General features: G+C 36.1%; 2 protein-coding genes across 3 annotated transcripts in view; one reads left to right on the top strand and one right to left on the bottom strand.

The window, feature by feature from the left end:
• Nucleotides 1-3,258, top strand: part of LOC109855178 (DNA N6-methyl adenine demethylase-like) — a 48,934-nt gene extending 45,676 nt beyond the window's left edge. For both annotated transcript variants that reach the window (XM_020429085.1, XM_020429086.1), the window contains 2 exons: nucleotides 121-275; nucleotides 389-3,258. In XM_020429085.1, coding sequence (XP_020284674.1) covers nucleotides 121-275; nucleotides 389-2,864 — 2,631 coding nt within the window. In that variant the 3' untranslated portion in view covers nucleotides 2,865-3,258. The remainder of the gene's footprint in view (nucleotides 1-120; nucleotides 276-388) is intronic.
• Nucleotides 3,259-6,755: 3,497 nt separating this feature from the next.
• On the bottom strand, nucleotides 6,756-13,576 carry LOC109855189 (steroid receptor RNA activator 1-like). The gene is made up of 3 exons (XM_020429106.1): nucleotides 13,302-13,576; nucleotides 12,641-13,176; nucleotides 6,756-12,545 (listed from the first exon to the last, which is right to left on the bottom strand). Exons 2-3 carry the CDS (start codon nucleotides 13,155-13,157, stop codon nucleotides 12,364-12,366), a joined length of 699 nt encoding a protein of 232 aa, XP_020284695.1. The 5' UTR covers nucleotides 13,158-13,176; nucleotides 13,302-13,576; the 3' UTR covers nucleotides 6,756-12,363.
• Between the last annotated feature and the right edge of the window lie 656 nt (nucleotides 13,577-14,232).

Below are 14,232 nucleotides of genomic sequence, written 5' to 3'. Positions count from 1 at the left end.
ATCTAATACATAAGCGATATGTAACGCAATATTGTTTTTTTTTCGAAAGTTTACTTGAACAAACGAGTATTTGTTTCTACAGACACTAAAGCAAATTTAACTTTTATTGTTATATTTTAGGTAGTTAGCCTAACAAGACATCGAACATTAACAAAGCCCGAGGACGAGCAGTTACATGTGCTACCTCTTTACATAATGGACGACACAGATGAATTTGGTTCGAAAGAAGAACAAGAAAAGAAGATTCGTTCGGGCGCTATTGACGTTTTAAGCAAGTGAGCATTTTGAGAAATGATCTATTTAGCATGACACAAATTCAATTTGATTTTTTCTCTATATCTCACAGATATAAATTTATGTTCTACGATGTTTTCATTTTGCTTCTTAGATATCCGTGCGAGGTTCGAGTTCGTTCGGTTCCGCTTCAACCCTGCAGACGACACGGAAAGAAAAGAAAGGACGACGAGTCCGATATACTCAGCAAGAAAGATGTCAAGATCATGGCAGACAAAATGGGAGATGCCGGACGTCCCCCGGGATACGCGGATTCCTCTGGACAATTATCATTGGAGATGTCATCTACGTTCGAGGGAATTGACACGCAGTTACAAAGTTCTCAAGTATCGTCTACGGTCCTGGATAGTCCGGTGTCTATGTATCAGGGTTGGGGAGCTAGCAACTGGCTGAATCCGTGGGGAGAATATTCTTCGTTTGGTGGTTTAGAGAGGGACGTCAAAGTTGATCCAGACAGTACCAGCTTGGACGACATCAGACCCAGAAGTGCGTTTTCCCAGGAAGAGCACAGACCGGGTTCGAGAAACTTATCCAATCCTACGGTGGATTCGACGAGAAATTATGGAAACTCACCTAGAACACATTCCGTATCGCCGCGCTCGCACACGAATGCTGTCGTTGGAGAAATGTCTTACAACACGTCACCCAGAGGTTGTGTCTCGACACATCAGGATATGAAAATGAAAGGACTGGAATATCCAAACGTAGAAAACGGTTACAATCATCACACGTCGGTTGCCGGATCTTGCGTCACTTCGAATAACAGACAGAACGATCAACTGAGATTGCCATTTTCAAGATACACGGGAGATTCTAGTCAGCAAAAATACTCAGGCACCTTGACGCAAAATTACATAAACGCCGAAAATTCCACGAAATTGTTGAAGCCGCACGTCGAGCAACCGGTTTCAAATAGAATGCAGCATCCGTATCCGCCGCAACAGATTCCGCCATCAATAAATCCCGTCTATCAAAATCAATACGGCAACGATAACGTGTCGAATATATTCTCTTACATGAATAATCACAATAACAATCCCAACAATGATTACAAGTCGATAGGAATTCCAAATTCAGAGAATCTGTTGCATTTGCCGGCGTTCGAACAGCGAAATAACATGCAGAGTTCGTTAGTGACAAACGATCAGCGGAAATCCGTTTATTACGCGCAAAGACAATCGGAACCGAAACCCTACGTGGTCAATCATTCTTCATCCCCGTCTTCCGATCAAATTGCTTACTTACGGAATTCAAATATGGCAAACTCGTATCCCAATCAAGTTAAGAATCTGCAGCAATTCAATGATCAGCAAATGAACGACAAGAAGATTGGTGTGAATAAACTAATGAGACCCGATCAAGCTAAAACACCATCCTGGGAAACACCCTCGGCGTCGTCACCGTTCCGAGTGCCAAAAGGAAGACCGCCGTCACGAACGTTATCCAATCAAACTCCGTCCGCAGAGTCTAATACGTATCCAAATCACTTAGGTAGAACGTTTCTAAAGCCATCGGAATCTTCAAAGGCCATCTTTGCGGATACTCTAAATAGCAACTCGATGCAAAATGGTTGTATATCCAATCAGTTGAAAACTAATTCAATATCCAATCAGCTGAAAACCAATTTCATACCTTCACTAATGAAAACCAATTGTCCGGACGATAAATTGCGAGACGGATTTTATGACAGCCGACAGGATATACCCAATTCCAATCCGAATTCGTTTGCATGGGCCGAGGAAATGAAACAGGTACAGGATTTTCATGCCATGTCCGGTTTGGGTCATCACGCGTTTCCCCAATACGGTTATCCAACTTATCCGGTGTACGAAAAATCTTACGCGAATTCGTGGGATGGTTACAATTACAATCATCACCAGTCGTACCAGACGCCGGAATATTCCCAGCAATTTTACCAGCAACCGAAACGCGAGGGTTGCTTCCATCCGTCTCAATATCCGTATCAGGATTTAAATTCAACTTATCAAGGTCTGAATTCCGGTTGGACAAGATGGGATATCTACGGGCCGCCACGCTATTTACCGGTACTGCCGGAACCTCCTCCGAAGGCGAAACCACTCGGCAAAGTGGAAGATTATTCTGACAACGAGGAATGCTTCAAGGATCCGCAAATAGGTGGTGTTGCAATTGCGTTGAGCCACGGCAGTGTACTGTTTGAATGCGCGAAACACGAGACGCACTCCACCACCGCTTTGAAAAAACCCAATCGCCTCAATCCGAACAGGATCAGCTTAGTGTTCTATCAACATCGAAATCTGAACAGGCCGAAACACGGCTCAGACGAGTGGGAGGAAAAAACGCGATTGCGAAAATTAGGCGCAACAACGTCGAGCGCGTGTTCGTCGACAACCAAATCACCGACGCCGACTACCGCGAGTCCGGGAAGTACCACAAATGGAAAAATAACGCCACCGCACATTCCAAATGTTCCCAATACGCAGTTTATGATGAGATCGCCTACTTACACCACGATGACTTGGACAACGCTCTTCCCGATGCATCCGTGCATGATAACTGGTCCGTATCAAGAAGGCGGTGCGATTGGATGAGTCAAAGTCGGACGGTACAGCTTCGATCGCTGATGATCGAAGATTGTGCCGTCACACAAGGAACTGAATTTGACGGAAGTATATAAACCAGCCTGATGAAGATTCTGAAGAAGAATCATCGAGACATTTGTAATCGAGAACGACCAATATACTACGGCGACAAAATAAGAGGCTTTATACATTATAGCTAGTTACTCCGAAACGAAAAACACATTATACACTGCCATTTTTTCTATTTCGGGTTTTATGCAAGATTTAAACAGCAACAAAAATGTGCTTGTAGAAAGTCTCGCTGGGTGTGATCAATCGCCCTTTGCCGGGGCTCGCGTTTTATATTGACTTTTTATCGAGTTGACAGAGAAATTTCTGCAATAAAAAAAAAAAAAAAAAAAAACGGAAAATTTTTAAATCGAGGCTAAATGATCAGGAAAGCGCCGACAAACTGCGCGAAAAAATCTAATATATTTTAAGTACTATCGATAATTGAATAACAATTTCGTCTTAGACTTGTATCAAACTTAGCTAGTCGAAATCTATCACGCGATAAAATGTGTCACACACAAAGCACATTGTGTGGCAAGCATACATGACACAAGTCCCACAGCAGCTAAAACCCGCTTACACAGATATGATCTCAGAATTATCGCAGTTTCTTGAACTTCTATTTAAAAAAATGGAACGTTTATTATTTATTTGACTAATTTTATACATTTGAAATCAAAAAGCAGTTTGGCTGTGGCTTGATTCTTTTTTTTTTTTTTTAACGACTGCTCTCCCGTTGAGCTCTATCCAGGTGTTGTGTATTACATATCTTTTTACATGAGAAGCGCGCGCGCGGTACACTTAACTGTCATATTTATAAAAGTATCGCATGAAGAAACGGATAAAACCAAGAGTGAGCAGACGTAATTTTTAAATTTTATTTATTTCCTTAAACTTATGACCGTAAGCTTAAGTGACATGTTTTTGAGATCATTGTGAGACAAAAATATCAAATTGTCGAGGCTATAATACGAGACACGTCATTTAATTTGCGATTTTGAGTTTACAAGGACATCTTGTATAATTAAAATGAAACTAAATAATGACCAATGTGAAATATATTTGTTATATACTTGTTATAAGATATATGGAGCGTCTGACACATTGCGTAGTATTAGTGACTTTTACATTGCTAATATCACACAGGTGATACACTCTGTATTATAACAAGTATTTTAAAACAAACTGTAAATTTTGTTTATAATTTTTACTTTTAAATTATATAATTATTTTGTTTATAATAATTATTTATATCAATACAATTTTGAAAAACGTATATTAATCTATAACACTGATTTATATTTATATTATTGTTTATATTTATATCAATTGTTTTAAAAAATTTATTTAATCTAAATTAATATATTTACGCTTTTTTCTCTCAAACTTTTAAAAACTTTTATTTAAAAATGTTTTTTATATTTTCAATTTTTTCTTAATTTATTATTATTTTTCAAAGAAAAAGCGATAATTCTGGGATTATTTTTTTTATAGTATTGCTTCATTAAGGATGAATTGCCGCGTAGAAACTCTGCAAAACATGAGATGCTAATATGTAAATGATACGTGTTAATATTTATATTTTTTCTCGTAAACATAGATTTATTGTATAATTAAACATAATCAACTTTGAATTAGAATATAATTTTTATTTAATACATTTATCACATTTGTATATATCATTTCATTTATTTCATTTTTTTACATAGCTATGTAAAAAAAAACTGAAAGATTGATCGTAAAATTTGTTTAGAAGTTATATGGAATTTCTTTTGTGTGTGAAATAAACTATATATATAATTTTGTTTGATATGTAAATCTGACTTGAAATATTTTTATCTTGCTAAGATTTTAAGATATTGGTTTTTTATTACAAGTAATCGATAATTTTTCTTATTTAGGTTTTTTATTATCGTGGAGTACAATTTGTGCACTTTGAAACAAGCCAGTATTCATATTATTGCAGTGTACAATGCAGGTATTCAAAAATTAGAAAATTATTTTTATTATTTGTGTGCGAAACATAAAACAAGAAAATACTCTTGCACATTTCGAAACACTAAAGACATTCCAGATTGTTAATATATTAGAGTATATTTATTATAGATTTTACAAAGTGTGTACTCATCGACGGATGAAACACGCTAATTATCTATATATACAAATATATACAACAGAGTTACAGTAATAAGAACCTGTATTGTATATATTTTATATATATATATATCTATGTCTATATCTATATATAATTATATATTTCATCGTCTATATATCTATATAGCTATATATCTCTATATATCTATATAGCTATATATCTCTTATCTACATATATGTTTTCTGGAATCATAGCTTTTTGACAAAACCTCAAGGTTTCTTCTGAAAAAAAATTTATAAAAATTCATAAAAATACATATAATTAAATTTTTCAACTTCAAAAATCTTCGTGATTCAATAAGAGGAAAACAGTGTGAAAGACAAGGGCTTATTTTAAAGAGCAAATATTAATATTTTGTACTTCACGATATAGTAAAGAAAGAATAAAAAACATATTTTGACTTATTCACAATAAACAAAAGAAGTATCAAAATGGTTATTATCAGAACCATTATTGTGTTCGAATTTACCAGACGAAAAAAAACGACTGTGAAAGTCTGTGTTATTATTTTTGAATGAATATTTAAGACAATGTTTTATTAATTTTATCATTAAAAATGTTTTTTGAATATACTTTTACTTTTTTATACTGAAAAACTATCTTTTAATTTTTTTTTCCCGAAACACCATCAAATTTGTGTCTGTCGTTTTTTTAACCTTTAAATGCGACATAGAATGTGTGCTTTTGTAAAAGTAGTTTTTGTGCACACCACAATATAGGCAATGCATCCTTAATTGAATGAACTGTTCTTGCGAAAATCCAAGCACAATCCTATGTGAAAATCTAAAACGAGGACGATATATACGAAAATGATCTCAAGAATCTTTAAATTAATTAAACAATATATGTAATGTAATATCTCTCTGATTTCTCTAGCCTTTGTAAATTTCGCTTATTCTCGTATTTATTTACGTGTTTGTATTCGTAGTAACTAAGTACAATTATAATTAATTCAAGTAACAATGGTATAGTTTTAATTGTGCTACAGGAATTGCTATTTAGTGTGTACTAAGTACAATTAATTCACAAGCGACAATGGTATAGTTTAATTGTCCTACAGAAATTGCTATTTATTCAAGTGGAAAAAAAAAACGTAAATACTAACCACATTGCGCCCTTCGGGTCGGCTGAGTACAAAGCATTTGTCTAACAATCACACGACGCGTAGATAGAGATTATTATCTATTGGTCGATGGTACGTTGTGGATATGTCAGGTGTTGTTTTTCATCATCGGTTACACGTTCTTTCTTTTCTGCTTGTTCTCACCCCCCCCCCTTCTCGTGGTTTTAACCCTTATTACTCGCGAATCGGCAGACTGAGTAACACGTACAAATTTTATATCGCCTTGTTGTTTTCATTTTTCAATATACCTCAATAAAAAATTATTACATCAAAATAGGGGTTGCGAAAAATTGATGGTCACAGAGTTCAAGGGGTTAATTAATATTTTCCCGTATTTTTTAATACTAAAGTAAACGGATATAATGACGTTCTCGCGCATGTAACATCGAGAGAACCAAACTAACTAAAAAAAAAAAAAAATGATGAAAGTCAATCATAAAACGATGTAAATTCTCTGAAAATTCGGCGTCATTATTGAATCAGCAGAAATGAAAGATTCGATCTGCGTGGCTTTATCATTATTATCTTCTCTATTATCCTCGATTTTTATTTGTACATATTAATTGTCTTATATATATATATATATATATATATGTATATAATATATATATATATATATAGTCTGAGCCTATTACGAGCGGCGCTCTAATATTGATATGGCCAGGCATCAGGGTTCTGCCAATCACATTTTTTTGAGATCCAGAGCTAATCGATGCCTCTGGTGATCGTACGTGGTCGATTGGCTTTCCACTGAACGAATTGTCATCGCGAAGAGCCTTCCGGAGGATCTCTCAAATTGATACCAACTCTTATTGCTTACCACGGTTGGGCTTCCTCTGCTGCATGTGGTCAGTGTGGAGAAGCAACGCTTTAAATTACAACAGACCTGTTGATCAGAAATGTGTGTGTAACTTTGGCATTTGATATGTCCGTTGTTTGGGGTTTCGTCCCTAACCCGGAAGTTTCCGAAAGTCTTCTCGAAGTCAGAGACGAAAGCCGCAGAGAGGTGTGTTGTGTTCTCCTTCATCCCATCACACTCCTCAAATCAAATTCGTCGTACAACTACATTCCTGTTAAAGGTCTTGACACTGCGGTCTTCACGCCTCCTTCCGCTACTTCTGAGCTTTCTGTATTTTTTTCATGCTGTCGTTCGGAACTTGACCTTTTTGTTTTTTTTCAAGGAGAGTGATGGATTAGGAGGATTTGCCGCGCTCCTATGTAACGAGGATAATCGCAGTTTTCCTCTTCAAGTTTCTCGGTCTTCTTCAGGAGAGACTTGAACGCGGAGAAAGCCTCCTTTTATTGTGACAAAAATGTATTCCGCACGGAGGTAAATCGAAAACTACTTTCTTTTGTGACCAACCGAGCGCGAGGAGTTTTAATCTTATAATGCCGAAGATCACCGTGCAAGACGGTATAAAATTAATGTCCGCGGAAATTCACTTTCAAATCAATCCGTCGTCGTGCGCTCAGCAATAATAGCGATACGTTATTATCCCCGTCGTAGAAAGCCGACTAAGAGAAAGTGGTCGAGGAACTGCGAGTGGCAAGAAGCGGAATCGGTAGTTGAGAAGGTCCGTTTATTTATTTTCGTCTACGAAACGTTATTTGTGTCTTGTTTAAGAAAAAAAAGTAAACAAAGCGCAAAAATTTGTATTTTAGAGAGAGAGCTCATAATGAGAATTATCTAAGCGCTTTTATAATTTTGGCTCGCGTTTACCACTCTACCTCTCCTTTTACATTTGCATTTCGCAAATTTATATATATATATAGTGATGAAAAAAAAAGGAAAAGGAATTCAAATTCAATGAGATAAAAAAAGGAAAATGCAAGAGACGCGACCAACCCTCGCCTAGAATATTATAGCAGTCATTAATGATTAATGTATTGTCATTCATTAGTATCTGGCATATTATAGAAATAGTGATATAATAATAATAGTAATAGTAATATTAAAAACCAATAATAACTAGTAATATATAATCTAATTTAATGTATTATTTATTAATTAAGTTTGATACCGTGTTGTGCTATTATTATATTTTTAACACAAACACAGACACAAACATAAAAACACCACACACACACACACACACACACACACACTGGCGGCTAGACTTTCGATCGAGATTATTGCGACTTCCCGCGCACGCGATGTTTTTTGTAACATTGTTTTTCGTAACAATGTTTTTCGTAACGCGCAAAAATTTCAATACATTACGATATTCCGATCGCGTAGTTCGAAAATTTCTCGTAAATTTCGATCAGAAGAAAATCTCTTTTCACTTAAGAAACTCCATTACATCATTTCTTATAATTGATGTATTGTACAATAAAGTTTGGAAAGGCGTAAAAATTGGAACATTTGCGCACTGTTGAGAGAGTTTCATTTTATTTTGCAAGAAAAAAATATATTTAACGCAAAACCTTTTCTCGTTCTTACGTAACGAACGACGCACGGGAAGTCACAATGAGTTTCACATCGAATTTGTACTAATCCTCTATAAAAAGAAAGCAAATTTATATAAATCTCTTGGAAAATATCTCTGTTTCTGAGCTCGGTTCGCCATTACTTCTTCTTCACGTGAAATGGAAATGAGTACAAGTACGATACAATATGGGATACTGTTTCTCAAACACTTGTTTCTTTCGCTTCGCACGCATACAAACCTGTATACACGTGTGTGTTTTTTTTTTTTTTAAACGTACGTACACGCACGTACAAATAATACGCGCGTGCGTATTATTAATCCACCGAGATCCGTTTTCTAAATAAGGCAGCATTCAGATGGCAATGAGAGAGTACAACGTAGATTATTATTGGCCCGATAACTTTTTTAACATGTAACATGTATGATATATACAGTAAAAGCTCCTTCTCTTCGTATTCCGCAGAATCGACAATACAAAAAAAGAAAAAAAAACAAACAAACAAAATTGCGGTATCTGTATGGAGTTTCGATTAGAGTCGAGATAATAATCACTCACGCGAAAAAAAAACGTGAATTTGAAAAAAGTGAACTCTATACTACACCGAAACAAATGTTCACGCTGCTACGCTTCTCGTTAGACGTCAACCACAATTGTAAAAAAAAAAAAAAAAGATACTTTTGCACTGTCTTTTTTTTGTCAGCAAAAAACAAGTTCGACCGGCTAACATTGTGTGGGCACTTTTCCGCCAACTTCCTCATCTTTGAAACTTGTCGACTCACGCGGTTTCAGTGTGACCGAGAGACAAATTCGATTATTTTTGTACGGCAATATTTTCGATACGCGAATAGATTACGTCAATAGAAAAAAAAAAGACGGGAAGAAGAGCGTCTTCTGTCTCGCTCTTGCGCCCGTTTTTAGTACAGAGTTCACTGTCCGTTCGCTTTTGGAATTAACGGGTGTCGCGAAAACTTTGCGCCAAATATTCATATTCCGCTGTGGGACAATTTTGTTTTGTCGCGGCAGGAGAACGAATATTCCTAAATAAAACTCTTCCGTCGCGCGACTATGTAGTTTTTTTGTGAGTCAGAATTCACACACACACACACGTACACACGCACGTCCATTGACGGGTTTAGAAGATAACGATAAAAAAAAAAAAAAAACGAAGTTCTCAAATGCGACACCCGTGGGCGCACATTTTGTGTCGCGCCGTGCACACCCGGGCGCGGAAGAAAATCAAAATTCCATATCGACTTCCGGAAGAATTTTATTGTACACTTAGCTATTGTAATAGCACCGTGAAAATGCCATTATATACTGTAACGTTCACTTCCATCTGTCTATATAGGTATACACTAAAAGAGCGTTGGTTCTTACGGGAAATTTTTTTACTAAAGAAAAAAAGCAAAAAAAAACACGTTTTTGTGGGAATTGCAGCTCGCGACGATGCCAAAATAGTATTAAATAAATTAGGAGAAAAGAAACTGTTTGTAATAACAATTAATGTAGTTGTGAGAGAAAGAGCGAGCGAGCGAAAGAGAGAGAGAGAGAGAGAGAGAGAGAGAGAGAGAGAGAGATGTACGAGAATGAGATAAGAAACGTCTGTCGTGTCTGAGGTACAGGTACGCAATGATGCGGTTCGGTCACAGCATGGTGATTATACGTTTGCAGGCACAAATTTGTCAAATTAAAATTGCGCAATTGAGCATTTATCTTAGATAGAGCGTTTGTGCACAAGATTGTTCATTAAAAAACCGACAAAAGAGAAAAAAAATCACACCTCCGGGAGTTGCGCAGTTCCTTGAACGCCGCTGGCAAATCGTTGTTGCGTATAGATACCTGTATAAAGGGAGGAAGAAGAGAAACTCTAAAGTAATCTGAGATTATAAAATAGAAGGGATTATAATTAAGCAGCGCGAAAAAAAAACAAAGACGGTTACAATTGCAAAAGATAGAGAGCGACGGCGAATTAAGAAAGAAATAAAGGGAATGTATTTTTTCTTCCAATGCCAAAAAGATGCCATTTTGTTTTGTACAAAAAAAAAAGACCTGTGAGAAAATCCAGAAAAAAAAAGATGAGTGAGCGAGTGAAGAAGAACAGACGAAAGAGAGAAGTGCGGAAACAAATTTTTTAAATAGTTTATATATATAAATGCAAACGCGCGCGCGCGCTCGTATGTGTATGTGTAATAAAGAAACAACAAAACACAGAGCAAAACGAAGACAGAATAAGTCGATGTATATGTTTCGCGAAATCGAATTTTTTGTCGTTGTGTAATGACGTCAATTGTGACGAGAAAATAAACAAAAGTGCATCGTCTTTCGATCACAAGCGTGTAAATGGTATGCGAAGAAGAGAGTCTATTCGAATGTCGCGAAGATCTGAGAGTCGCTCGCGCTAAAGTCGGTTTGACAGCAAATCCCTAAATCGATCAAAATTTTCTTTTATCTTGTCTACACAATACAATCTTTAGCATCATTTTGATGAGAAACGGCAATTTTTTTTTTTTCACGCGCGCGTCAACGGGATTTTTTGTTAAAACCGACGTTTTGCGAGCGATCTCTCGAAATTCGTCCGTAGATGCGATGTGCGTTGTAAAGATGTAGCGTTACGTATACACCGACCGTATATGTGTACATATATTTTTGGATAGAAAAAAAAGCTATGAAAAGAAAATTTTAAAAATCGAAATTTGGGCGGGGACGTGATAACGTGATTGTCATCTCTCGGCGCTTTCTCGCAAATTTGACGTGACGTTCTTCCTTTGTCGAAAATTAGAAAAAAAAAGAGAGAGTGCGTGTATGCGTGCGTGCGAGTGTTGTGATAGAGTGAAAGAAAACGAACGAAGATATAAAAGTCGAGAGAGCTTTCACGCACGTCATTTCCCATGTATTTATGAATATTTATTTACGCGGAGAGAGAAAGAGTGTGTGTGAAAGAAAATTTAATATATTGACGATTATAAAGAAATATGGTCATGTAATTTGTAATTGTAAGTTTTCTAAGAGCCATAACTTGTAAAGCATTGGCGTGTATCGATAGGTCCTACGCAGTAGCCGCGGCACAATTAAAAAACGGCGAAGGTAGGAAACAGAGAAAGCAATGGAATAAAAAAAAAAAAAAAACTCATTTTGGGCGAAAAACAATGGGAGTGTGTTTTGAAGTTAATATAATAAATTTCGTTCAGGATGCATATATAAAGAGAGAGAGAGAGAGAGAGGGAGAACGAGAGAAAGAGACGCGTCCACTTAAGATTGAGATATGTTTACAGTAGTGAGTATGATACACATAAGTAATAAAATGATTTTAGCTTGATGACTATTATCAATATAAGAACACATACATTTAGACAAAGATATGTGGTAAGACAGATGTAATTGTCCTTTGTGAATATACATAAGAGAAAAAACGTAAAAAATACAAAAAACTTTTATGAGTACAACAGCTCTCTAATCTTTATTCTCTTCATTCTTTATTTGTGTAATAAAAAGATCCTTGTAATAAATTGTTAGTTGTACAATCTTACGTTTCACACATACACACACACACACACACATACATACACACATACAGACATATGCACATTTATTTATTACTTATAAAAAATATCGCGTGCTACCGCGCATGTATATCAACAAGCAATAAATAAGTGGATATCCTTGTTTTTGCGTTGCACCTTTTATACTATGTGCTTATTCAGTGCAAACCCTAGTTTGTTTTTCTTTTTTAAGTTTTCCTGTTTTTTTTATTGAATTGGTAACAGAGACGGCTGCGATTGTTTCAGAACGTCGGAACTTTCACAATTGTTTTTTAATTCAAAAATGAGATGTCTGACGGCTGGCATCCAAGCGCGGCAAACTGTCGCATGCTGCATCATGAGAGCGATGTGAATCTTGTCAGCTTGCTCGACATCTTTCTGCAGCAATGCTAAACATGTAACAATTCTATTAATAAGTAACAGGTAATATTTTAGACTGTCACCATATGGGGATGCAAAAAACTGTTATTGATACGTAAGTTACCTTTTGATAGATCTAAAATGCTTTTCTGCACCAAGCTGTTCAACTTGTTTTCAATCCAATCAGATTTCATAATGTCTAATCTTCTCTGTATCTCTTCGACTTTATTCTTATCTAACTTTCGTTCTGTCATCATTGATTCCAAATTCACCAGAACTTCTGTCAAGGCTTGATTTTTGTCAAAATCTGACTCTGATACCTTAGTCGTTGAGACTTTATCATCAGGAGCCATGAGAGGTTTGTGGGGAGCTGTAGTTATTGTTGGAGTTGCAGAAGTTTCCAAGGTGGGCAGCATCATGTGCGATGAAGGAGACTGACTGGATTTTTCAGAAGCGACAGTCTGGGAAGACAGTGGAAACGCCACGCGTTTGTTTAAGATTCTTTTGGTGGAAGTCCCAGGGGAATTGTACTGTGACGACAATGCCCATTTTGGTGGATCATTCCATCCGGAGTCGTGAGAAGACGGCAACGACTTTTGGCTAGAAACCGTGTTATCTGACGAGGTTTGCTCCATTGACATTTATAGGTTAGAGTCGGACCTGGGTGTACAAGTGTTTTTCTTCATAAATCAAGGAAAATCCATCAAACCTTGTCAACTATCTAAAAGTCTGTTAAGTTATTCTATACAATACATACATAACGATGAAACAAACAAACACGTTACCGTTAAAAAGATAATTTCCTCTTCAGCAGACAAAGTGTTTCAAAACAGAGAAATTCTCTGAACTTTTCGTCTGCTATCAGGCGAAATCAAGCAATTGAATACAAGGCAATATAGCCTCTTTACCGAGTAACATGGTTTAAATATCAAACAGAATTTGATACACAGATTCTTAGCGTTTTAGCATGCTAATTGCATTGCGGACAAGTATAAAATATGCTCTCTACACACGTATACACATTAGACGCCATTACTGCTGTTCTTCGCATAGGTATTTTCAAGTCACAAATATACTCTGTCTACGTATCTTGATGTTAGAGTTGATAATATATCCAGGTAGCTATGTAATTTTTCGAAATCAATTTTAATCGAAATAATTATAATTTTTTATTTTTTGGTTGTTGGTTGATCTACTGTTGCGACAATAAAAAAAAAAAGATGGAAAATTTTTGATCGGAATCAATTGCGCGAAAAAGTTCGTCTAATCAGAATAATTTGTGTTAATTAGATCATCCGAAGGTACATATTTATCGTTTTAATGTTGGTTGTCTTAAAATTCTTCAGCATTCGAAGAAACCGCACTTGGAGACTCGAGAGTCGAGACATAAAAGTCAATCTCGAAATATCTCGATTAATCTCGAACTACAATGTGCATATATGCGCGCGGAAAAGGACAGAGATTTACCGATGTCTTGCCTCTCTCATCGTTCTGTCAACTTCAATCTTTATCACACGAAAAAGTAGGAACATGCGTGCTGAATCAGTCTTTGGATTTTGTAGACGTATATGACGTTCAATTGTGAAAAAAATGGCTTATATATATATATATATATATTAAGGGTCATTGCACGTGACAAAATTTTAGTCATAATCGTGAGACTGTAAGTGAATCAACTAATCACAGACCAATATTTTAGCTGGTATAAAGTAATAT

The sequence above is a fragment of the Pseudomyrmex gracilis genome, unplaced genomic scaffold (genome assembly GCF_002006095.1).
Source record: "Pseudomyrmex gracilis isolate BER0280 unplaced genomic scaffold, ASM200609v1 scaffold_83, whole genome shotgun sequence".
Taxonomy (NCBI): domain Eukaryota; kingdom Metazoa; phylum Arthropoda; class Insecta; order Hymenoptera; family Formicidae; genus Pseudomyrmex; species Pseudomyrmex gracilis.
Note: the sequence above shows the minus strand (reverse complement) of the source record. Positions and strands in the feature narration are given on the sequence as shown.

What these genes read in the sequence shown, in the direction of transcription:
- LOC109855189 (XM_020429106.1), bottom strand. Translation starts at nt 13,157, where the DNA reads ATGTCAATGGAGCAAACCTCGTCAGATAACACGGTTTCTAGCCAAAAG. An exon ending in CATTTTAGATCTATCAAAAG is followed by an intron (nt 12,546 to 12,640) that starts GTAACTTACGTA and finishes TTACATGTTTAG; the next exon opens with CATTGCTGCAGAAAGATGTC.